The 27220-nt window shown below is 33.4% G+C and overlaps 1 protein-coding gene across 1 annotated transcript; it reads left to right on the top strand.

Moving 5' to 3' along the window:
* Positions 1 to 1040: 1040 nt before the first annotated feature.
* Schip1 (Schwannomin interacting protein 1) lies at positions 1041 to 25793 on the top strand. The gene is made up of 12 exons (XM_073080673.1): positions 1041 to 1274; positions 14632 to 15031; positions 15456 to 15604; positions 15933 to 16972; positions 17631 to 17722; positions 18114 to 18211; positions 19937 to 20063; positions 20544 to 20750; positions 21136 to 21314; positions 22199 to 22339; positions 24480 to 24613; positions 25425 to 25793. Exons 2-12 carry the CDS (start codon positions 14638 to 14640, stop codon positions 25507 to 25509), a joined length of 2646 nt encoding a protein of 881 aa, XP_072936774.1. The 5' UTR covers positions 1041 to 1274; positions 14632 to 14637; the 3' UTR covers positions 25510 to 25793.
* The last annotated feature ends 1427 nt before the right edge of the window (positions 25794 to 27220 follow it).

The following is a 27220-nucleotide window of genomic DNA, read 5'->3' as shown; positions in this document are numbered from 1 at the left end:
TTCAAGTCTTGTATTCGTAACTGTTGGGGCTTATGGCATTCAGACTAGACAGTGTAAGTTCTGTTAGAGGGCAGTAGTACAAAAGAACAATATTTTGTATAGCTTCAGACGAATGTGTTTGAAGGTTTTTATGTAAATACAAAAGTGAATCTTTATAGCTCAAATTAAACCATCCATCATTAGAATGAATACAACATAATGAATAAGCTTTTGAAGTCTTCATTTACGGGGTATAGTATAATATTTTACATTTTACTCTCCATAAAATTAAAATTTGTTCTTTTATACAATTTCGCGTGACTTTATAAGAAGTATTTTTAATAATATGAATATCTTCGACAAATTATTAATGAACAACAAATTCATATTGATTATTGATTATTAACGACAAATTATTAATTTGTTATTTAAGTAACTTGTAAGTATTCATGGTCAAAAAATAATAATATAATATTAAACTTTGAGTGTTGGTATTTGAAAGTGCGTGATTTCTTAAATATGAATACCTTTTCACATTCTTGTAGAGTTACTGAACATGATAGTGTAGATAACCCATTATCCAACGAGGTCAGTAGTCTTTGGGAGATTTCAGTTAAGTGGATGTAATATTATTATATACAAGTTTATTACAACAACGAAAGCATTTCATATTAAATTATTAAGTACCAAAAGTAAAATCAAGTTCTGGAAATATTGGAGATCTACAACCAAAATCTTTAACGTTATCTTTATTAAAGTTGATAGAGTTAGAGTTTATTTTTATTCGCTATTTCTGAAACACTACTTACTACAATTTGTTAGTTAATGTTTTATATGTAGGTACTTGGATTATAGTACTGTAGTTTAGAGATGAAAGGATAATCGTATTATGTCTAAATCTTTAGAAAACGATTAATATACAAACCGCATGTTAGGCGTATTTGTAGAATAGCATTCGACGTGGAAGCCGCCCAAGCCTGCAGCCGGCGGGCGAGGGCGGGCGGCGGGTGCGTGCTTCGTGCGAGCGCCACGCGATCATTTTGCAGCGACCGCCGGCAAGGGTGCACGTCGGACGCTCCGCCATATTCTTGCCCCCACCGCCTTATACTATAACCTCGTTAGTTTAAGTGATGTAAAGCTTTCTCCTTTAAACGTGTTTAGTGGACTAAACTGGATCGCGTACAACGTGGCAAACTTGAACTAAATCGTAAATCGCGAAGATAAAAGATAACCTTGCTCGCTGCATCTATTATTCAGTGACTGCGCTCCTATGGCCAGGATGGCGTCCTTTACAGGTACGATTTCAGAATTAGATAGTTTTTCTTAACTGTCCTAAACATTATAACAAATATGAATCTGTGGTGACAAAATACGACGTCAACAGAATCGTCTACACCTCTGAAGCCTACAAAATGTTTTGTGTTGTATTTTGCTTTGATTTTTGATTGAGGATAATTAAGTTTATGCAATTGCTCTAACTGTTATGAAAATAAACAATAAATAATAACTGTTACTAACCGTACAGTCTCATTAAGATGAGATGTAGTGAGCAGATAAAAAAACCTATAGTAAAACTGCAATTCATTGCGTATAGCATAAGATTACTATGTGGCAATATTACGGTTTATAAAAGATAATAATAATAATCTAAGGCGGAAGTCTTATCTTATGAGGTACGAGGCATGCATAATTAATTATGTCGCCTACAGCTATTTCGAACTTTTCAGCACGACATGCCTGACACTTATTTATATCATTTAGCCCGACACTGGGAACAAATCTGTCATTAAAAGAAAAAATGTGAAACATTTCCTCAAAAAATATCACTAGGCAAGTTCATGGTGAAACTTACCATGGTTCGTACGGATATATTGATTTATAAAATCGCTTGAAGGTTGAATTACTTCATATTCTTTTCCTTACTTGTTGTTGATTTCTTACTTCGTTTTCTGATTTTAAGGACATGATTTATCACTCATTCATATGTCTTAAAATCTAATTCAACTATTTTTGTCCCCATTCATCTAATTGAGGAATTCATTAGTTAACTATAAGTAATAAAGTACTGGGAACAACTGTGTCTTCGCTATATCTTCATTATATAAAATGACTAATAAGTTTGTAGTAACTTCATTTATTTATATTAAAAACCAAAATTATTTCGAGCCATAGAAATGAGTCGAAAACGCTCTGTTTTCAAAGAATTACCATGTATCGTTTTATTGCTGAACAACATCGATTGAACAGTGGCTGGCCGGCAGCCGTCGTAAAGGCTATTTACGGTGTGAACGGTTCATTTGCTATGGGTTACTTTATTGTCAGCTTGAACTTTACTTAAGGAATGCATTCAAAAACCCTTACCGAATGATAATTGAAATAATGCGTATTATCATATGGATTATGATCGTGTGTTATTTACTAATTTATACATGTTATTTATAGAAAGCTATGTTGAATCCGATGAAGATGAAATGAATCAATGGGCAGATTCTGTTCTTATTTTTTACGTTTGTATATTATATTTTCAAAGCAAAGCACACGCTGCACAAGCACAAGCTGTACAAAAGATATTTCAAAGAAAGACAAGATCAGTATTTTGCTCTACCATAAATGACATTAGGAAAATGTTTTCTGCGTACTTTGTAGAATACGTTACAAGGCGTCTGAAACATGTATTTGTGGACATTTAATCTTTGTCTTAATACATTTCTGGAAAAATAAAAGAATTGGATATTAAAAGCCCTACTTTAAGCGACAAAAATGTACACATATTTTATGATTACACAATATTTCGTAGTAATGTAAACCTCTCCAAAAAGGCACCAGGGATGGCCTGATTTTAGCTCTTTATTAAAATACTGTGTACACTTGTCCCTCTTTACACAACGCGATATTGGAAGAAATTAGGTTGAGTAAATTTTAATAAATGTTATGTCATTTATGCAACATCGTTTGGATACAAATATAGCAACGTTCTACATGAAAATCATTGTTGTATAATATATTTTAGTTCGCTCCGATTTTAGATACCTACTACAGTAGGTGTCCGCCTTTTGGGGTTAAGAGGTACGTCACGTCTGACAGAGATATTAATATTTATTTTTAGCACCCACTTGCATAAGGGGCGTGAAATGAAGACGTAGACGGGTTTCTCCGAAACAGCACCAACCTTTATGTATAAGTAGTCACTTTATAAATGTTTATGTTGAAATAAGTAGTCATACGAATACGTTCATGACAATACAATTCAGATTTATATTGTACTATTAATATATATCGTCGTTTAAATTCAGTATGCTGCACTTGCTTGTTGAAATTTAATTATTCAACGCTTTAAGTACTTTTAACTTTAGAATTACATCACATTGTATCATAAATATAAAATGTAGTAGCTCTGTTTTTGTAATGCTATAATGTTTTTTGCATATGTTTATTAAGTAGGTATATGTTTATTAATATACATTATTAATTCCAATAGTAATTGATTTTAGAAATGAATGATAGGTAATCTAGTAATCAAAGGTTTTCATTTCTAAGTTATTCTGATTTACACTTCGTAAAACAAATCTGAGAAATAAGTAACTTCAACAATATTTGTGTATTCATGCCACTTCGTTCGTTACTTTCAGATATAATACTGATATCCTAAAAGAAAATGGCTTTAATAGTCCCCGAGGTACTTGGTTAATATGAAGCCGATGTAACCAAAAACAAAAGCTGTTATTTGTATTCAATATGCTCGCTTAAACCTTCAATATCTTAGATTATAAACAACCATTTACTAATCTATACACACTTGTATATCTATTACACATTCACTCATATTAGAAATGTGAAATTGGGTTCTGCGGCAATTTTCTAGTAAATCAAAGAGACTTTATTAGGATCATATTATAATGGCTTACAGAATTTATTGTAGAGTATTTTTAACTTAAATATACTTATCTATGCTTGTATTAAATAAAACTGGAATCTAGAACTAGGACATAAGGTACTTTAACAGATAAACTTGAAACTCTACATGGAACTTATTTCATATAATGTCAGCGTCAGATATAATTAGCTAAATGTCAAATGAGAAGACGGTATAAAAATGTGAGAGCAGTTGACTATAAATATGAAAAATACCCACGTTATTATTGTGGCGGATTTCTACTTCGTTTCGCTTATTTATATATAAAAGTGGTAGGTGGCGGATAATTTTACCCGACTGAACCCTATACCTCGCCAGTAAGTTCGGTGAAGCCATAAAAGCGGTAAGGGCAAACAGCAACTAATTACACATTAAAAAAATATTTCAGTGGTCCTGCAGTTTCAACGCACTCTATACATTAACGACATCGAAATTTACATTTCCAACCTAATCTAAAATGTTTATATAACGGTGTAGGCGTACAAAAATAAATACTTACGCGGGTATAACATATTTTCGTGTGTGACTTTACCGAACCGTAGTGTTGGAACTTTGCTTGACTTATCCATCATTGTAGTGGCCATTAACGACGAGGAAAGGGCGGAGGGCGCGTCGGGTCACTCCAATTTCACTTACTGTTCGTGTCGGCAAATACCTCACATATCTACCTACCTCTCTATGGGTTATAAATTTTTATTGTCTACGCTTATATTAATTAATTACTTATACACTAAAGAGAAATGGGTAATATCTTCTCTAACTTTATTATACGGTAAGAAAATGATTAAATATGTTATATGTACTTAGATTTTTATAGATTGTATTAGATGTTTTGAAGGCTTTGAGTCCTTTGCAAAAAATAAAAGTAAATAAAACTCTTTCTTTTGTTATTTTTAAAGATTGGGTAATAAACATGACTTTAATTGTTAATTATGTAGAGTAACAATGAAATTTTATATTCAATTTGGGATTATTGTCGAAAGCTTATTCCTATTTAATTAGGTTAAAATCCCAAAACTGGAATGAAGGTCGGAGAAGAACAACAGACCTTCGCATTTAATTACCTCTGGACAAAATTCAAAATTTTGTTATTAAATGGTAATAGTCTTCGGATATTATCGTCATCCTATTACTGTCCCACTGTTGGGCACGGGTATTTTCTCAGAGTGAGAACCATAGTCACTTATGTATTAATAAGTAAACTTGAAAGGTGAGAACTTATTTTTTTTCTTCTTAAAGAACTCTCAGGTCAATAACTTTCTACACGACGTTTTTCTTCACCGTTATAGGTATGTTTCGGATATATTCCCAAACATATAACATTGGTAAAGTCCTGTTATTCGGCTTGATAATAAATACCTTCCTTAATTTGGTTTCAAGTTTTATGTTTTCATTTAGAGCAAACCAATATTTATTTGAAATAAACCTCTACAAGTAGAATTAAAAAATCGAGCAAAAGCTTCCACAGATATTGACGGAAGTATTGAAAAATAAAAACGATACCGAGAGCTCGGCTGCGACGAGCAGAAAGGTCAATGTAGATACGAAATGCAAATATTCATTTTACACGTAGATTAAATAAATTGAAATACTCACCGTTCTTTTACTTGCTTTATTTATGGTGTACATTTGCATTGCACTTGATATAATCAATCTTTATATAAATAGGTAAAGATTAATCAGTTTGTACGTTTTGTGTTTTTTTTTGTCAACGGATTTGCTTCTTTTTTGTTCAGTAGCTTTAGCGTTCAGGGGTTCCGGACCCTCTTTAGCATAGGTGAGAAAACAATATTCAAATAACCTTGATCTTTTTTTCGCCTATATTTTTTTCATGTTTTGAACACTTAGGTAACCCCTATAGCTATAGCTACTCCTTTTATGTGTATAAAAATTATAGAAAATTGGGCAAACAATTAGTATCCAATATATTAACACAATAACAAATAATATATTAACACAAACTATGTCGAATAGGGCCACTTATAGCTTAATAGTAAATGGTTTTCCAAATATTTAATGATGGGGCAGTATTTGAAGCCAATGACCGATAAGTCTTTATAAGGCGGAGTAGAAATCAATACACGACGTACCCCATCGAGAGCCGCAAATTCTAATAACACGAGAGGTACACGCTTAGAGGCATTTGTATCCCCGAGAGAACATTATACGTTGAACGCAGCCCTATAGTAGCAATTTACATTCCTCCTTCCCTACATACATCGCAAAAAGGTCTTGTAATGAGATCGGTTTCTATTCAACGTAGTTGCCTTCGCGTGAAATTCGGCAGTTATTAAAATTGTAATGCTTTCTTAGTATAACTATGGCTCGTGACGTCTGAGTCCCTATAATAAACTCCCGCTAATTGCGTACCATTGTGTCTGCCGTCCCATTATAGAATCTTATTTGGAATGGGTAAAGTTTATTCGAATTTTAGGGTAAGACAGATTTAAGGATCATAATAGGTATATGCGTTATAAATAATATGCAACTATTTACTAAATATTGAGGTCATAGAATTCAACAGGATACAACCAGGATAGGCCGATGATTTGAAATTACCAATTCCCATTGCAGTAGCATAATGTGTTATGCTCTAGATCGGGGAAAACATATTCAATTGCAGTAAAACATTATCACAAGGTACCTTTTCACCTAGCTTTCATGAAATGATAAGCGCTAATTAAAATTTAACCACGGGTAAGCGCGGATAATATAATTGCACTGGACGCACTGGTGAGTCTCTCACTTGACCTGTTTTTTATTATAATTATGAGTTCTGCATGTATGGTACATACTTACACAATGTTTGATGACGCATTGTTTCTGCTATTAATAATAGAATAATTTTACGATGATTCAACAAGATATTTCAGATTGAATGGAGTCAACCTGCAATATTTTCATAAATCTATCATGAAGATTTAATTACATATTATTTCTTATGTGAATTCCTAAACATATTTATGTAGGTATCATCTGTTAAGCATAATATTGTGTAGGGAATTCAAATTCTAAATAAGCTTTTTGTCGTACGTAGTAGGTAATAACCTACTATGTATTTATAAAATACAAATACTAAATACTGTAGTGCGCCAAGAGTGCTACTTCAGTGGAGAATAAGTCCTTGACATAGAAAGTTAAGTGCACTTTGCTTTAGCATCGTAAATTCCATCGTCCGTAATTAATATAGTTCTTGGTGAAGTAATTTTATTTTGCAGTCCAGTTACTAAATCAATTACCTCAAATTAAAAGAAGTTATAAATATACATAGGTAAATAGGCCTCCATATAAAAAGAAAGAAAAGCAGAAATGTAGGGTGTAAATCAAAAAAGAATTATTAAAATAAGGATGTTTGTACTTATATTTGTATTTTACTTACGGCAAAGTAACTATCGACAATTGCGTTCCCCAAGGGTGTTGACGTCAGTCGGCGGCTAAATTTAGAGCTATACTTCGTTCACTAAACTTTATATTTGACGTAAACGCCTATCATTTTCCGTATTTCTTGACAGTAAACGTTCAACCTTTCATTAACCTGTCCCGATTTCTAACTGTAGATAGGTACCTTATCATATTTTTCATGATATATTTGACCATTTGAAGGTGGTAGAACACTTTGTGGTTCGACTCCGGTGGCACCACCGCCACACCTATTTGTACCTAATAACAGCAGTGTTAGGCGCTGCTGTGTTCCGGTTTGAAGGGTGTGGTAAGGCAGACAGACTTTTCCGAGGCGTTCCAGCTTAGTCCTCAGGGGTAGCGGCGCATCTGTGGCCGACCTCAGGTAGGAATATCTAATCCTACCTGAGGTTGATTACAGATGTCCATGGGTGGCAGTAGCCACTTACCATCGGGTGGACTGCATGCTCGTCTCCTACTCTTATATTATAAAAAAAAAACAAAGGGATAGGTAATATCATGGTAATATAAATTTAATCAAATTAGCTAACAATAGCTACTGCTATTCTATGAGTAATATAAAAAATCTAGTATATGTCTTTCTTACATATTTAATACGTTGCTTTGAATACGTTGAAAGAGTAATTTTGAAGCTACAATTTTACTCACAAGAGGAGCCGAGTTAAAGGTGGACGACGTGGAAATATCCTGCAATTTGCATTTAGGATAAACCTTCAAGAAATCAACAATTTCATACTCCATACTACACTAATGAGTGTATATACTCTGAACATTGTAGGTAAGTATCTATTGAACCACAATCTACACGTCACGTTTACGTTACACAGAAAGCGGTCAATAAAAAGAAATCGCAAGACAACTTAGTATGGCACGCCATGTCGTGAGAATAAAAGCTTGCGTGAATATAAATCCTTTCAGTCAATGTCGAACACAATACGTTTACGGCACAGCCTTACGTACCGACTGAAAATATTAAAGTTTCAGTACTTATTTTTGTATAACGTATCTTTTTTGTTCACGTGCCGAACTTCATTTTAGTATACAAACAAGTATTAGAATAAAATTGGATGAGTTCTAAAGTGGGGAGTTTGTTCTGTTTATTTTGTTTAAAGGACGAAGGTTCTCACTTTGCGTCAAATTGCTTACACTAAACAAAGATCGCTATGACCGAACAATTAACAAATGTAAAGGCAAATGGCTCTATTTCGTTGCTTGGTTCGGAGAGATTATTAAGATACAAAGTATCTCGCTCACTAGGGACAATAATGTTGTAAAACAAGCTTATTTTACCATTATTTTCAGTGATATAAAGTACTAAAAGAGTATTAGGCAATTTAGGCATTTCACATTATGGCAGGCGCTGTGCCTACGAGACTGTTATAATTTTTTGTTAAGTGTGGTAATAAAGATAGAGTACTAATATAGAAAGAGATATATTATAGGCAATTTAAATATTATAAATTACTTCTACCTAAGAATATAATATATGAAATTCGGTTTTCTTTCATCTCATATTAGAGACTGTACCTAATGTTGTATTACTATTGATACATATCTAATAACTTGTGTTGAAAGTAACAAAGAAAATAGTAAGGTAGATTCTCATGATGGTGACCATCAATATAGCATGGAATTTTGGTAGAAACTACTGCGGCACTCCAATTAAATCCTAATGAATACACCGTATTTCTATCTGTTTCTTCCTTTGTGGGTTATTCTGAAACCTCTCATCTGATTTGATTCTTGTGTTATGTACGTAGTATAAATTAATATGTAGTCAAATTTTGTATACAGCTGAAACCATACGATAAAAATACGAGTAGGATTTTTTTTTCATGTCGGGAGAAAAATAATGCAGTGAAATGCAGCTTTGTCAACGTATGGTTTCATCCCACAATACCCCATTATTGGCAAGGGTCTCTACTCTCTCCCTACTACGTCGGTTGGAGAATAGTATAACAAGCAATCTTACGGATAAAGATTCTGCGTTAATTCCTTTAACTCATTTCTTAATCCGACTTCAGTATACCTAATATATTTTTATAGGATTCACAAAACGTTTCATCTACCTAAGTAAAACCCTTGGATAACGTACGCTACACTGGGTATTCTATTAGAAAAGAATCAATTGCGGTTCTGAATGAGAAGGGATTAATAAGTGGATTGCGGACGTCTATAGGCAAAAAATCAATTTGTTGGCTTGCGGCCACGTTCCGCGCGCCCTACTCTGCCGTTAGCCTGTTCAATGGCGACGCACGCCTAGTGGAATTTTTACTGCACGGAATTTAATAGTAACTTCCTTACTATCAACTTACTGCAATTGAAATTGTTTTGATATTTACCTTATTTATGAAGTTATCATTGTTTTTCGTAAATTTAAGCTGGGAATTTATGTATTTGTGATGTCATGTGTTACAATTTGACTGTGAGTAGGTATAATTGGAACCAGGAATTTAAGGTTGGCACTATTTCCAATAAACTTAACATGCGATGTGCTATGCAATACTATACATGTGTGGCGTGTCTAATAAATATTAAGATAATTACGTCATATAAGTAGGTATACTATATAGCGTAAAAGTGGACTAAATTTATTGCATTATATGCGTTTTCTACATTTTCTTTTATTTTAATGTCATGTATTTTAGGTACAGAATTATGTTTTTCCTGTAAATATGCCTTCACGACATACCCTGTAGGTACATCAAAGACAGGGTTTATGTCTACAGCCTACATTATCCACATGGCTTGTATCTAATGTAAGCTTGCTGTTCACAAAAAATGTAGAGCTGGTAGAGCAAACGATGTTTCCTTACTTATGTTATACACGCTTTGTCACTTTGTTAAACCATTTATGGCCCTTCGTAAGAATTTTCGCCCTGAGAAAATGCTAATATTCTAATGTATATTATCAGCTTTACTTCGAGCGAATTGGATGTATATTACTGGTAAAAAGGCTTGGCATCATATTGTCAGATATAATGTTGGTATTGAATTACTACTTGAAGGTAGGTAAATTTGTTATTCCAAATAGACATAATTATGGTTCAATGGATAAGTTATAAATAGTAATAACGATATATTGCAAAACTGATAGTAACTATATAGGTGTTTTGATTTGGAAGAAAATACTCTTAACGTGGGTCCCATTTTATGGAACATAATCAGACATCTCTTCTAAATCCTTCGATACATTGTTTCGATGAGATAAAAATATTAGTTGTAATTTGTGTAGGCACAAAACTGTAATACCCTTTAGAGTTTAATGAGATGGATATTTTCTAAAATTATTTGATTTGATTAATCAAATATGATGTTAATTACACAATTTCTTATTTTTAATCGTCTATTTGAGGACTATTTAATACGCTGCTTCTAATATGAAATTTAAGTGTTATCGTTTCGAAATAAAATAGCAATCTGTTAGTAAATATTATTCCTCTCTGTAGAACCCACTTACATCCCTCTTATGAATAAATAAAAAGCTGTTCAAGCTTCAGCCAGACTCGCACAATTAGTGTTGCGTAGACGTTATTGATATTTTGTAGTTGCCTACGTAATACGTACATAACGTGAATGATATTTTCAGTTAACATAATTATTGTATTTTGATGTGTAGACCATAGACTTAGGACTTATTTTTATGGCAATGACACAACATAGACATATTCAAATGGTTTTAAAAAGAAAATTCCTAACCAGCGTCTTCCCTTATCACATTTTAGATGTGATAACAAAATAATATTGGCGAAATTTTCACCAAGATATGGGATATTAAAATGAGTATAAAAACCTGTTTTTAGCCGACTGTGGAGGGTAATGTTATTGGAGGGTAGGTATGTATATTCTTTGGCATTACGACCTACGCAGCATATTTAAGTCGGTTTTATATGTTAATTTTCTAGTACGATATATGAGTATGTGTGTCCACTGCTTCAAATTGTAATACTGTGAAGGGGGTGTATACGGGTGGAGTCGTGCGGGGTTCCTCGTACTACAGTTTCCAGTTTCATAGCTGAGTTCCAATCACGAGAATTGCGATTTCATGTTATTGCCTGCCCTATACGTATTAAAACTAAGTATTTGTTTGTTATTAAGTTGTTATAGTGATCAGATACTTTGTTTCGGTACAAGTTTTCTATTATAGGCAAGTTATATTGTAAGCGTTCGTTGTTAAGTAATTCCCGCTGGATTATTGTCGAGGACATCGTCTTACTATTATTTATTTTTAAGCATTCTAATCAATACTAAAACTTGTATTGTAGGTATTCTCCTTTTAACACTTCTGTCAGATATTCGGCTATTTATGGATTCATTAATGACTTTCGACGCTTAGGTCATAGTTAATTTTGACCCAAGTCACTGCGCAATAATTTTAAACAAAAACCTTATATTCCCAAAATCATTCAACAATTTACCCGTATCGTGTATCAGGTATTTATTCATATTTCTTTATATTCAGGACTACAAGTAAATGAAGCTACTTTGTAACAAATATCTGCTTAACTTTCTCATAAGAAATGGAAAGTTTAAATTAAGAATTGCGAAGATGATCCTGTTTATATCTTGCCGCGAAATTAGTAGAGATCGTTACTTCGACTCGATGCCCAAATTAAATTAATTAAATCTCCCAGTTATCTCACGAGTTCGCTCTCCTAAGAAATATATTTTGGAACTTTATATTCAACTGCCTGCTCTTAATTCAAAGGCAAAATCTTCATTAAAATATCTAAAAATACGCTACAAACATAAAAGCTCTTAACTAAATTATTAATATACTTATAATATGTATAAATAACTAAAACTATTATAAGCCAACTCTACCTTTCCAATGCTTTCAGGATAAAAATAACTTATAACTGCATTTATATTACCCTAAAAATTTTGCTACTTATTTTACATACTCATTTCCTACATTTTTGAAGCATTTTGGACTCAATTTGCCCACCTAAGAATTAGCACATTTTTTAAACTCCTCATATTTTTTTCGCTACGGCAGGATTCACCTGTAACGTTGTAACGTTAACATAAAATGTTAATTTTAAAGACTTCATTCACATATGCCCTGCTCGGGCACTACGAATTTTCACGACGAATTCTGACTAATATAGAATGTGAATTTAAAATTGCAACGGCGCAATCTATGCGATGACATCTAGATTCACTCGCGCTGTTTACGTGTGAGCCGAGATTCACTAACACACATTCATTTTTACTTTTAAGGGAATTAAACGTGGGATATCAAGATCTCCCTACAGGCTTAAAACAGTGTCAGGCGGTGCTACTTCCACTACGGTTACACTAACTGATCGATATTTTAAGCTGCGTTACAACTTTATAGTATCAGGCGTTAGTTTGTGTATTTTTAGTATCTATAACGACTTCTCGTTACAACTCACTTATCCTCATAAGTGAGTTGCAACAAAGTATCAATAATAATATACCATATTCATAAGGAGGTCTCTTAGTACTTATGAAGGCGTTTAAACACATTATTTTTTATAATGAGGTAGACGAAGTATTGTCGTAGTTGATATTAAATTATTTTATGAAACTAAATTAAATTAAATAGGTATATGAAATTGCAGTGTTCAAGCTATTTGTATAAATTACATCTTACTTTTTCAATTAAATGTCTTACTTTGCAAAAGCTGATTGGTTTTTAAAGAAATTAATGAAACATGAATAATGCTCACTGTGCTATGAAATACTATTATACACCTCTATTGTATGTACTCGTATGTTTACAATACAACATTTTTTTGTTAAAATCTGGCTTAAACCCGTTTACGTTCTAAATAACGAACGTAACCATATATGTTGTCAGTTGATATGCTCATGTAGGAAAAACGAGTTTACGGAAGATAAAATGAGGATTTTTTGACGTAAATCCTAGCTTTACGACTTAACGGTTGAGGTGTTAGTGGCAGCCGTGCATATTTTTATGCAAAGCTGAAGTGTTGATGACGGCAAATGAGCTACGTGACATGCAACGTAGTTAAAATTTTACTAACTGCTTTTTGCTGACCTCCTTTCGTAAGATGTTGCAATTAATGGTAGCGACGAGGAGCCACGACGTCTGAATATTATCATTACGTAACTTTATAATTGTCGTGATTTAATTTGTTGTACACGATTATTTGAATACCAATTTTATAGTTAACGATCGGCGAAGGCAAATATGATGGTAGGAATTTCTTTGTCGGTACCAGGGTCATACAATTGCCTACCTATATCTAATCAATACGGTAATTTGCACTGACCCTCAAAGTACAATCGTATATGTAATTCTATTGTGCAAATATTATGTAGGTATAATAAAATATTAGTGGTATTGGTTCCTGAAAATCTATTTTAAATAAATGCCATTAGTCAGAAATTCTATGAAATAATCATGAGCGCACTTAGCACGAAACAGCCACGATTCGTATTAGGGTTTTTCGAGTGGCAGCCTCAATTAATAATGAACTCCATTTTTCATTTTCCAGACCTCTATTGTTTCTCTCTTTTGTGTTTCGCTTTAATTTAGTAGAATACCCAAACAAGCCATGTACATTATTGGATTTCCAAAACGTGTACGTACGTACCGTGTTTGTACTGTATTTCTATACGTACCAGATCATTATGCATACCTATTAGTTGTAAAAAATTTGATAATTCTAGGTATAGGTTACGTTTACATATTCTATAAGAGTGGTCTTATAATTATTTCTCATATAGGTATACCTAGTTGCAATGTTGTAGTTGTATCTGATATTAGGACAAATAGTTTAGGTAGTTAATTTAACCCTTTTTTGTTTCATGAGGGGGAAACCTTCTAAAGGTAGAGTCTGTGTAAAACTGCTAGTCCGCTCTGAATATAGAAATGAATCGCGTCGCCATAGAAAATTGTATGACTACACCCGCTCGCAACAACTTCAGAGCGGACTAGCGATTGGGCGCGGACTATACCCCATGCCGTAGGAGCGACGTCGGGCTCTGCCCCATAGCAATTTAAGCTCATCCCACACCATCTAGTGTTTATGACGGGCATACCGCCGTCCTATCCGGAGTCGCTTGCTGGAGGGTTCGAGCTCCCACTTTTGCCGCCCCCAACCCTGTAAGCCCCCTTTCAGTCGCCTCTTACTACAGGTAGCGGATACCGTATTTCTATTCTAGTCCCGGGACTACAGGGAAAGCTAACCTAACCTATCTAACACATTATTTCATTTAGGTGGTTTGCTGTATCACATCATTCTAAGTTTTTACAAAAGATGCCAAGTGGAGCAATATCTATGTTCTACTTACTTACTTGCTTAATTCAATCCTTTTTGTTACAGAAAACCATGAGGATCAACCAAAATGTTGACAACGGCAATGTTGCCGCAAAAAAATGTAAAGAAGTTTTGCATCGAAACAATGCCGATGGCAATCAAAGCTGGCATGCGTTGAGTGATGTTAATGAATCTCAACCCACCATCGAGAACGATAATACGCGTTTTCGCTCTAATTATAACAGTAACTACGAATTAAGGGAAAACGTTGAGATTGTCGATAACAGAAAAGTAAAGAAATCGGCTTATACACAACGTTCGTCGGAGAATAATGTGGAAGAAACGGTTTGTAACAACCAGTATCAACTTAATATTCAAAGTCACAATATAAACACAACTAATAATAAGTCGACGAGAAATCTGGAGGAAGAGGACGGCGTATCCAAGGATCGGGAAAACTTTATATGTACGTATTTAGGCTGCTAAACATTGTTTACATTTAACCAAATAAAACAGGCATTAGAAGTTATGTTGACTTGAAGTTCAGTTCTAATGTATTGTTATTCTTGTATTACATTATAAAAACTATAAAGCGTAGACTTTATCAAATCCTTTCAAACCAGAACACTACATCATAGTACTGCTGTTATAAAGCAGATATTGCCTGTAGCGACGTGGGCGATGGACGTGGGAGAATTGTATAGGCTCTAGGAATTAAGTTAAGGATTTGTGTCATAACAAGTTTATTGATAAATTCATGTGTAAGGCATGGTAAAGTCAATGTGTAAAAAGCGCACTCTACTCTCCACTTTTCTATTTTAAGTACATGCCTACAATACCTACGTACTTCTATTCATATAAATTATTATAAATATTTTTTATTTCACTAGATGCTGACTCCCCAGTACAAATTGATGAGGAAAAAATATTGGAACATTCAGATACAGATGAAATGTCTGAAAACGGTACTAAGCCCGTACCGAGGGGAATTGTAAATCCAAACTATCCCGGCTTCCAACACTTAGCGCATACTTTACAGGTAAAATTTCAGTTAGGGCGAGAAACATACTTTACAGGTAAAATTTCACTTAGGGCGAGAAACCCGTAAAGTGTTAACTTTTAATCGAGCCATAACAGAAGCCCCAGTACATTGCCATAAGTAGGTGACGATTTATGTCTTAGATTCATACAAACATTTTTACATATTTACCTCGTTATTATTATTTATATATATTCTTATTTTACATTTTTTTTTACACCATAGGCATATATTTAAATTATATATATTTATTCTTTAAAATATAAAGATTTTTCACACTTGTCTCTTATTTACCTAAAATAATTTATTTAAACTACCATTTAAACAGGACTATTCTTCGAATATAGAAAATTTTTACCATTCAGAAAATGATATGACAGATGACGATCTGGATACGGAAATCATTGATATAGAACCTAACCGAAACGAAAGCCCAATTGAGATTAAAGAAAATAATAACAACAATAGTATAAATACTAGTAAAGATATACAATCAAAAAACTCTTCGAAAGATATATGTTGTTTAAACAATTCCCTAGAGAGTCGTACACAAAATGAAATTCCAGATCTATTAAAGACTATCTCAAATAACAATAACAATATCGACTCAAATACCTATGACTGTTGCTCACAAACAGACATTGAAAATAATTTTCATACAAAGGATATAATAGGAGATTTTAATAAAGAAATCGAGGATGAAATCAAACAACTATTGAATTATAATATAAATATTCAAGATGACTTAGAGGAATTACGAAAAGATATTAAAGACACATTTACACAACCTATAGAAAGTACGATTAATAATATCAGCGACGTTGTAAACCACGTTATAAAGAAGTTAGTAGAGACACAAAGTGAGGGTTGTGATGAAATCGACGATGTAGCGGATAATAATAATGTTCAAGACGATGTAAAGGAAAACGTCGACATGAATGCGGAAAATGAAACAAACTCAAGAAAAGAAATGAATTTAAGCCGGCCTACGTTTTTACTAATAGAAAATAATGTGAACAGTAAGATTACAGACGCTATTTTGTCAGACGGAAAGGATGAAATCAATATTTACGAAAATGATTATGATACGGAAGCGTTGAGTCATAATGTCGAAAACACGATAAAGCAATTAAGCACTGAATTAAGAAAAATAATTCCTAAACTAAATGAAATGCGTGAAAGAGACAAACTATGGACGGAAAATAAACAACCAAGCGTTACAGACAGTAATTCTAATAGAATATCCACAAGTCCTACAACTAGTTGTTGCAGCCTTGTAACCACTGCAACAATAGAAAACCAATCTGCATGTGGTAGACAAAACAAAAGTGGAATTAATGCAATTTTCAATAAAAAACTAACTCAAATGTAAGTATGTACTTAGATAATGTTTAAAACCGAAATTCATTACCAGATCATCATTATAAAAGGAATAATTGTTATATTTTTATTTCGCGATTTATTATAAGTTTTATATTGAAATTACGTGTAATAAGGAAATGTAGTATCAATTCTAGTATCCAATTTTATTTATTTATTTATTTTTAATTAAAAGTGGGATTTTTTCGCTGAGCGAACACATCATCCCGTACAAACAAACTATTAAGCAATTCATCTCATAACATTGTATAAAACGAGTACATACTTTTAAAAGATTTTAAATTGCACACATATCCAATTTTAAGATTGTGCAATGATTAGCAGAACCAATGTAATCTCCAAAGACTAATCCGATTATTTACTTTTTCTCTGAGGTATGAGCACACAAAGTTTATAATAGATTTGACGCAGAACAGGTAACTCTAACAATTTGAATAGCATAGCAGACACTAGTTTAACTGTACATTAAGGCTAAATTAAATTTAGCTGGATTATATTTTAGTCGAGAACCGCTGATCTTCCGCTGATAGAGTGAAGTCACTTATACAAATGAGGTGTGGTTAAAATTATTATTTAGCATAAATATCGCGTTTGTAGGTACATATTTACTTGCTTTGGATATTTATGAATTATTTTATAATTTTAGCGAGCCGAAGGACCGCCAAACAAGTGTAGCACATAATTCTCAAAGCAATCCATCCGTCCGAAAATATGATAACATAAAGGAGTATGAATTTGGTAAGTTTGTTTTTTATGGTATGTAGTCATCGAGCATGCAGTTTACCTGATGTTAAGTGACCACTGCAGCTCATGAACACCTATAGTGAATTTAAAGTACTTTGTACATGAGTCCTACTTGAAGGTGATGATAAAATCACATGGATTAGTAAGAATATGTTAACAATATGCCCCAACCCAAGACACTAATTATTTCAAATTAAAACGCAATTCTTACACAAAAATAGAAGTGGTCATGCCACCGCACTCAATTAATAATTGTTATTATAATTATTGCATTAATTATAAAAGTTGAAATATTTGTAACGTTAAATTTTTGTAACATATCTAATTATTTGACAGTATAAATGTGAAAAAGATTCAATCTCACCGATTTGTAAATAATTTTCAGATAGCTTCGATGTGTACAATATAGAGACAGCTTTACCAAAATTGGACTTGGACGCCATCGAAAATCATTTAAAAGCAGCAAAGGAAGCTGAGAGACGAGTAAGTAAACTAAATTATAGTTTCAAAACATGACCTCGTATTTTATTATAAACCAATGTAATAAACCCGTAAATGTACAACACGCATAGAAGAATATATATACGGGATAGCAAGAAGATATGAATGAACGATTTTTTAAAAATAGAACTATATAAGAAATAGGAACTGATTAAATAATCAAATTTAATGTAACTAACCAGTATTCATTGAATTTAAAGTTAGTTTATTTTATAATTTACGGTTAAGAATATATTTTTTATTATAATTCTTGTAGACACTATTAGCTACATAAATGATTAATCTGAAATGTACAAATTACTATATAATAAGTACCTACCTAACTAAAAAAATATTCGTAAAATGTTGAAATTACTATGATTGTTTTTTTTTTGCAGTCCCTTTGCCTTATGCCATCCTTATGCCTGTACCTTATGCCTAGGTATAGACCTAATAATTATTTAAAGTACTTATTTACTGTTGTACGACTTGTAAGCATATAAATAACGATAAAATAATTTAAAATGACTAAAGTGTTTCTTTTTATCAAAGAGTGATGATGAAGAGAAACAACTGTCTGTAATAGCGCAATATATTTAAAGGCGTTGGTGCATTCTTTAAATCTGGCGCTAAACCACGTAACGGTAACCGCATATATTAGTTCTGTAACTTCGATCCACGTCTGCTGCATTCACCTATTGTATACAGTACATATACAGTTAATTAACAATTGGTCGTGATTGCTGGTGGGTCTAGCTTTCTAAGGTGATTCAGCGGTGCAAGCACGCCGTTCAGTTAGTGTAGCAGCTTACTTTGTGACGTGCAGTATTAAGTGTTAACCCGTTGCGTTAAGTAACTTAATTGGTGGCCAAACTTTAACAAAACCAGTGACATTAAAGTTTAGTGATGGCGTCGATGCCTTACTTTAATTCCGAACAAAGGCACTACAAAAAGGACACAAGGTTTTTGTTGGACTTGTACACAATAACTTATGATAACCATGAATCAGTCGACAACATTTGTTGTCTTGTAAGTTTTTACTCTTTATTTTATTTTTAAATAAATAAATAAAAGTTATAAGATTTAAGGATGAAATGACATGCTAGTTTTAAAACCATAAAGCAGGAAATTAAAACAAAATTTAATTTATAAGGTTTGTCCTTGTCCTAAATGTCAAATGATGACAGGATTGGATTGACAGGACACGCACGATAATAGTACAATATTTTGTTTACCACGTTTACGAAATTTTAATAACACGATTGCGTGCCATATTTCTTGCCAAATATATAAGACTGATTAATTATAAGATGTTTGAGAGTTTAATAACGAATATTAAGAGAAAATTAAGTAAAACAACTGAGGAAATACCCACAAATACTTCTTCTGTGGAAAAGAAATCTGGGTTCAAACGAAGCTTTAATTTGTTCAAATTGAAATTGTTAAAAAACGATCCTCCACCGATTCCAGTGATTAATTATAGTGATAATTTAGCTTTAAGTCCTAGGGCTGTGAGCAACGAGTACGCTTTAACCGAGATCGAGTGGCCAATCCTCACAGACAATAACCCCAACATCTTAGATAGATTTACTAGAATTATAACTATCACACATGATGAACCTTATGATAGAAAAGTAGGTTAAATATTTATTATACTGTTTTTGTTATACTATAATGCTACTATAATTTTTATCATTTTGTTATTGCAAGTGTAATTGATATTTGCAGAAACGAAATGACAGAGAAGAGATCAGAAAAAGGTTGGCAATGGGAGCAGAGAGCGAGGAATACTACAGTTTGGGTCACACAGACCGTCCTGGGAAGAAACCCAGTCTTCACTCCAGGCTACAAAATGGTATGTGCTTAAATAATAGTATCTCATATCAAAACGTTGAGGTTAGCATTCAGTTATTTTTTATTAATACAAGACCACTTTAATACCTTACCTCAAAATACAATAATTGTGAGATACAGATGGAACGAGGAAAATATAATAGAAGTGTCAGCTGTTTTTATAAAAACTTTACTTAGCTTTTGTATACTTAGTATTTATTTGTTAAATATCTGCTCTTCTGTCCATTGTAATGTCGCTTGAACAAGTACAATGGTCCGGCATTGATTTATATTAATTTGTAGGCATCATATTATGTTTTTAATTGATTGGTGGTGGTTTTGTGGTTCATGTGGTAATATATTTAACAATTGACTTCCTTTCATTTCATAAACATTGTGGTTATTTGTGCTATTTCATTTCCTTCCATTTCATAAACTCTGTGGTTATTTGTGCTATTTCATAAATATTGTGGTTAATTGTGCTATTGTGTGGTGTATGCAGGAAAGAATCTACAAATTTGTTTCATGAATGAGACGGCATCTGATAATGAATCACAAGCATCAGATGTAGAGAGAAGTCTCACTGGTAGTAACAAAAGTTTGTCTCGGTCCAGTATTTACAGCAAATCTAGTTATAACCACCCATACCAGACCAGACCTCTGTCGGTCAATATTACGAAATTAGAGAAAATGAGCACTGTTCAAAGTGGTAAGTATACAAATGATGTATGAATGGTAAAATAGTTTGTGTATTTTTTTAGAAAATAGTATGTGTTTGCTGCTTTCTCTGTACTTACAATTATAATGTAAGAGCGTGGTATCTATAGCTTGTATATTGTTATTTATCTTATGTCTTTACTATTATAATTTCTTCTGATTTAAAAAATATTTGTGTATAGTTACTTATAAGTCATAATAATGTATAAAATGTATTGTTATTGTAATGCAACACACAAATGCATGATTTAACTTCTATTGTTACTATGAAAAATCTATTTTAGTGCATGAATATTAATATTTTGCATTTGGTTGTGTTGTTATAAGTAGGTAATTGCTACATACAACAACTTAACATCCTAATGTTTATATTATAGGTGCCAAGTTGCGTCCATCATCTCTTTCACTCAAGCAGTCGTCCAAGTCCAGATCCACTCATTCCTTGAGCCACATTGAGCTGAAAGAGTCAGACTTTTATGCTCTGCAAGCTACTCTTCAGACCGAGGCAAGGATTGCATTGGCTCAGGCAAAGGAAATGGCTCGTATACAAATGGAGGTAAATACTTTTTAATATCTAAGCAATTACATATAAGAAATGAAATTTAATTTAATAAGACAGCTTTCTTAAACTATTCGATGGTATTATGTGACCAACTTTGCCAGTTTTACACTTATTTTTGTCTTATATTAGTAATGTTAAATACTCCTGTGATCTGATTTTGCGGGTGAGATATTGGAGAGACACATATACCTGGTGTACTTATTTAGGTCTCAGCGGTATCATTACATCTGTGGTCAGCTTCAAGTAAAAGTCAAAATCTATCTCGGGTCAACTTCTCTTCTATGGGTGGCAGTGGACACATACCTTTAGGTGAACTGCACATTTATTTGTCTGTATAATAAAAGCCTATCTACTAATCTGGTGACCTAAATGAAGATTTAGGTGAAGACCTATCTGACTCCCTGTGAAATCGACCTGTAGCAGGCAGTGCGACAGTAATAGCTTAAAGACAAGGTGTTTGTGAGGGGAGATCCACGCCCATAAGTGGGATTCTAAAGGGTTGATGTTTGTGTTGGAATATTTTTTCTTTTTTATAATATAGGAGTAGCAGACGAGCATGCAGTCCACCTGATGGTAAGTGACTACTGCCGCCCATGGACATCTGTAATCAACTCCAGATAGGATTAGATATTCCTACCTTAGGTCGGCCACAGATGCGCCGCTACCTCTGAGGACTAAGCTGGAGCGCTTCGAAAAAGTATGTCTCTCTTACCACACCCTTCAAAACGGAACACAGCAGCGCCTAACACTGATGTTATAAGGCAGAAATAGATGCGGCGGTGGTGCCGCCGGAGTCGAACCACAAAGGGTACCTTCTGGGTGCTTCTAGAATATCAATGTGTAGAAGTCGTATAGTAACGGGGCGTCGTGTGTTGCAGCGCGAGCGCCGCAGCCGCGCGGTGTCGCCGGTGACGGAGATGCTGCGGCGCAGCCTGGACAAGGCGCGCGCGCCGCTTGCGCCCGACCGCCGCCGCGTGTCGCGCCAGCTGCTCACCGACATGAACATCGCGCAGCTGCAGGTACCTAGCGGAACTAGCCGGTATATAGCTTACAACTGTGTCCTAAGATGCCTTAGGCCCGCTCCACATTCTCGCGAGAACGCGAGAAAAGCCCGAGAAACGAGAATGTTGAGCCGATATGAATCGCGTTTTTTTTGCGTTCTCGAGAAATTCTCGCGCGAACGTAGAGCTGGCTTTAGAGGCGTAACGCGATGGTGGCGCATGGGGAGCGGCGCCAATTTTGTAAAGTATAAAAGGAAATAAATATGGATATTTTTAAAAATATAAATGTTATCTATCTATTTGAAATAAATTCATAAAATACATCAATATTTATATTGATGTATTGATACATTAATGTAATGATTCTCGGACTGCCCTTTAACATAGTGTTCAGTTAAAAAAATTGAGACAGTGAATGAATGATTAAACGCTGGATCTAGAGTTAAAAAGACCAAAGTATTAAAACAAGACATTACTTTAATAAATAACGTCTTTCCAAAATACCTACCTACTTAACTGCTGTCGGTTGGAAGCACGGAATCTTATTGAAAGTCGTACTTGACCTTGAATACAAACGTCACACTGATTTTAACATTACTAAACTATAAGGTGTTACTTTTCAATATACTCTATTAATATTATTTTTATTGTAACGCGCATAGCTCTGCGACTTGTTTATAACAAGTTGTGCAACTGATTTACAAAATTAAGCAAAAACGCGCGCGATCGGAAGATGGATGGGTGACCGTGTTTTATTTCATGCAAACTTCCATGCTTCCTCCAACAATCCACATTGAGCAGCATGGTGTATTATGCTTCTTAATTTTTGAGAGAAAAAAGTGACCAGCATTAGGATATAAAACTGACTGCAATATTTGCGTCTCACAAAATATCAAAATATAGTTTTCAATAAAAAGAAGAATTTGCGGTGCACGCAAAATTGAATAAACATCTTTTTTGTTGTTTTACTTGAGGTTGAAAAACGCAAAATGTTAATTTAAAGATTTTTTTCATTTCCTCAATGACCGTGTAACTGGTACCGACTTTCCTTTATTTCTTACCGCATTGCGCAACCTTGTAGATGATCTTGACGTTGGTAATCGCAAGTCAAGCGTTTAATTCACACCAACAATGGCCATTGTTGTTTTTGTATTGTTTGCAAACATTACTCTTAACGTTAGTATTTTCATACTGCATTTTAATATTATCAAAATTACTGCAAGGGACAAGGAATATATTTTGAGTTATTTCATATAATTTTTACATGTCCTAGATAATAAAATTCGCAAAAAATATCACAACTACCTAAGGGTATATTCGGATGGAGTTAGAAAAACGTGTATTTTGCTAACACGCGGTTAAGCCTTGTCATCTGAACGTAGCCTTATCCTGTGCCAATAGAGGTCATATTTTAAATCATAACTTGAAAGTATGTAATTTAATAATCATAAATGACTTAGAGAGAGTAAACATATTTCAGTTCAACGAAATTCAATTTCGCAATTATGTTATTTACAATGATAACATTATTTAAGACCTTGTCGTTGTAGCAATATTTTTAAGTAAATAGTAGGTACATATTCGGTATGCGGCGCGATTACTAACGATAGCGGTTTAACAGTACCTTGTCACTATGACCATTTCGCAAGGTGTTTTTGCAACAGAAGAAACGGCGAAAGTAATTTCGCAACATAGAACGTGCATAAATGAGAGAATGAAATAACGTGGCTTACTTGCTTATAACTTTTTTTGTATACTTTCTTGTACATAACGCCAAAGAATCAAAGCCCATGCAGCCATAAATGTGGGTATTGTTTTTATTTAGAAAAAACATTTGAATACGGGAAAATTATGTGTTTATACTAACTTTATGTTACCCTTTTTTGAAGACAATATACACACGTATTTAGTTTTTTTCTGTAGCATAGTACCATTCAAAGCTGCGAGATTTTAATTTATATTACATTATATTCTCTCCTTTTTAAACGACTTTAAAAATGAGGTTCTGTAATCGGCCGCTATGTATGTATGTTTGTATGTGCGCGATTTTTTCAAAATCTACCGATCCAATTTAGATGGCGTTTTCTTTTTAAATTTGTAAATAAAAAGGAGCAATAATTTTCTATACTCACAAATATATTTCTTTATCTGTGTCCAGGTGATAGTGAACGAGCTGCATTCGCAGATCGAGTGGCTGAACGACTCGCTGGTGAAGCTGCTGATGGCGCGCGACGAGCTGCACATGGGGCAGGACTCCATGCTCGTCGACATCGAGGATCTCACTAGATATTTGTGAGTTTGTACAATTACTTGTAATTAAATCTTATTTAAAATTCTCGTGTCACAGTGTTAGTTACCGTACTCCTCAGAAACGGCTTTACCGATTTTCACCAAATTTTATTTGCATATTCAATAGGTCTGAGAATCGGCTGCTATCTATTTTTCATACCCCTAAGTGATAAGGGTTATTCACCCTTCACATTTTTTATTTATATGGCAACACAACGTTTTCTGGGTCAGCTAGTGTAATATAAACGGAACTGAATAGATGTAAGCAAATATAATATTAACAGAAGTGAATAGATGTGAGTAATGAAGCAACCTTTGTATGTTTGGTTTGGAATATTTCGTAATTTTCGCAAATTACTATTGCCTATAAAATTTGCCTAAAGTCACTGTAAACAGTACAGCTAATTACGATAATTATCATTCTTAATTAACAACAACAATTAATATCCTTAAGCGACAATAGTAAACATAAAAAAATAAAATTGGAAATGGATTTCTTCACGCATATTGTGCACTCAAGGGAATTAAGCATTGTTACATATTTTGTTACTAATTTAAGAATCAAAATAGAAATATATACCTACGTATTACAACATATATTTTTATTTCATTAAAAGTAGTTTACCAGTTCAGGAACAGTCATAACTAAAGTTTCGTAACTAGATACGAACAAAGGCGTATGAACTGTTTCATAACTACTCGTTAAACACTTTATTAAGACCTATTTTGATAACTTACATTATTTGTGGCGATTATAACCACGATTTTTTTCTTAAATATTAATTTTCTTAAATATTAATTTTACGTTTTCCAGAGGTGTTAAGGAGCAGACCAAGAAAACCAAAGGCACTACCACAAAGTCTGGTGTAAGGAGGCTCACGTCACTCGTGCACAAGTAATTTAATTAAATGTTAGCTTTTATTATTGTATACGTTTTGATTCCTGTTCGGGATATTATTGTTGGTATTATTGTAACAATCCTACGGCGATATTATTCACTCCTATATAAGTCGTTACTCGATGCAGGGAAAGTAATCACTTGTGTTTATTAGTAAATAGGTTATTGGCTACTACCGTGGTTTTATCCGTATAAATTGTAATAAATTGTTATAAACGATAACAATAAAAACCTCACGATACAAATGATCTGAAACTGGCGTAGTCCATCACGATTAAATCGGCTATGACATCTTGAAATTCAAAATATCAATTTCATAAACCGGTCCTTCCGCTTTACACATTGGATCTCATAAAGCAATTGTTTTATGGATAGCGTTTCGTGTTTATACCCGCACGTGTGCCACTGGCGTATGAAACAAAATTATATTTTTGAGCATTAAATTGCGTATCAAATGATAAGACACACACACGGGTCACGAAGAGGCTGCAGTTGTAATATGTGTGGCCGCGCATAAATACGCGTGACAAGTAAAGTGTCCATAACCCTATTTTGAACCGAGGATTTTAAGAATTGTCTTCAACACAAGCTATTTCTAATTATTTGAAAAGTTAACAAGGTTTGGTTTTGAAATTTTGACCCACTATTAATATTTGAATTACCATCTAATAACTAATGACACCAAGAACTTGTTCATATTGATCATAACGTATGCGTAAACTAGAATGTTGCAACATATTTAATGTTGACTTACAAATTAATATTGTTGTGAAGTATAGGTTGCAATTATCACGTGTAGTACAATGTTAAATATACGTCGTAGAATAATAATTATTATAAAATATAATCGGTTATATTAATAATCTTATTACCCAATAAATGTTGAAATATATTCCACTATTTATAACTGTCCATTTAAAAACTTATACTCGTCGTTGATTTATTTAATAAATGGCTATGTTACGCAAAATTAATGTATGTTGTAAAGAATAGCGATGAGGTAGCTAAAATTGTATCAGAGTTACTCCACTATGTATATTGTTTAATCTGAACGTATTTGTAAATGTGGTACTCTTACATGTCTCACCCTTAGAATTACAATTACGTAAGTGCTAAAAATCTTGAAACTGACTGATGTACAAAAACATTTTAAAAAGCGACAACTAACCAATGCAACAAGGATTCGGGCAATTTCCTCTATTAAGGTCTTAATCCTCGATTTAAGAGGGAATTCAAGGGAATATTGAAATGCATTTTCTCAAGTGCTTGGTATTTGCACTTGCGTCATTGTAAATCTAAAGGTGATTGTGTTTACGACTCGATATGTGTATATATTGTATCTCTCATTAGTATGTGACTCCGTCGCAGTTTCCTGTCTTTGATTACTGTTGTATATTCACACGTCTGCTTTAATATAAATAGATATTAGCTCATCTAGAGATAGAGTATTTTGTGATTCGCAAATAGATGAATATTTTTGCATTATAGAGCTCATTATTATAAACACTATAATTCACTATATAGTATTCACGCCTTTTAAACTAACAACAAAGTTTTTGCCACAATTGATCAGCTATTTTATAGTTTATGCAATCTGTAAGGGATCAATATAATCGAAAAAAATATAATGTAAATCATTTTTTCGGCTTAATTATTTATAGCTCAGAAAATCTGTAAAAGTTTATAGGGCCAACAGAAACCGCATGATTCTT

This window comes from Epargyreus clarus, unplaced genomic scaffold (genome assembly GCF_041222505.1).
Source record: "Epargyreus clarus isolate Ecla_fem2 unplaced genomic scaffold, WU_Ecla_fem_2.2 ptg000015l, whole genome shotgun sequence".
Taxonomy (NCBI): Eukaryota; Metazoa; Arthropoda; class Insecta; order Lepidoptera; family Hesperiidae; genus Epargyreus; species Epargyreus clarus.
The sequence above is the reverse complement of the archived record's forward strand: the minus strand, read 5'-3'. Positions and strand labels throughout refer to the sequence as shown.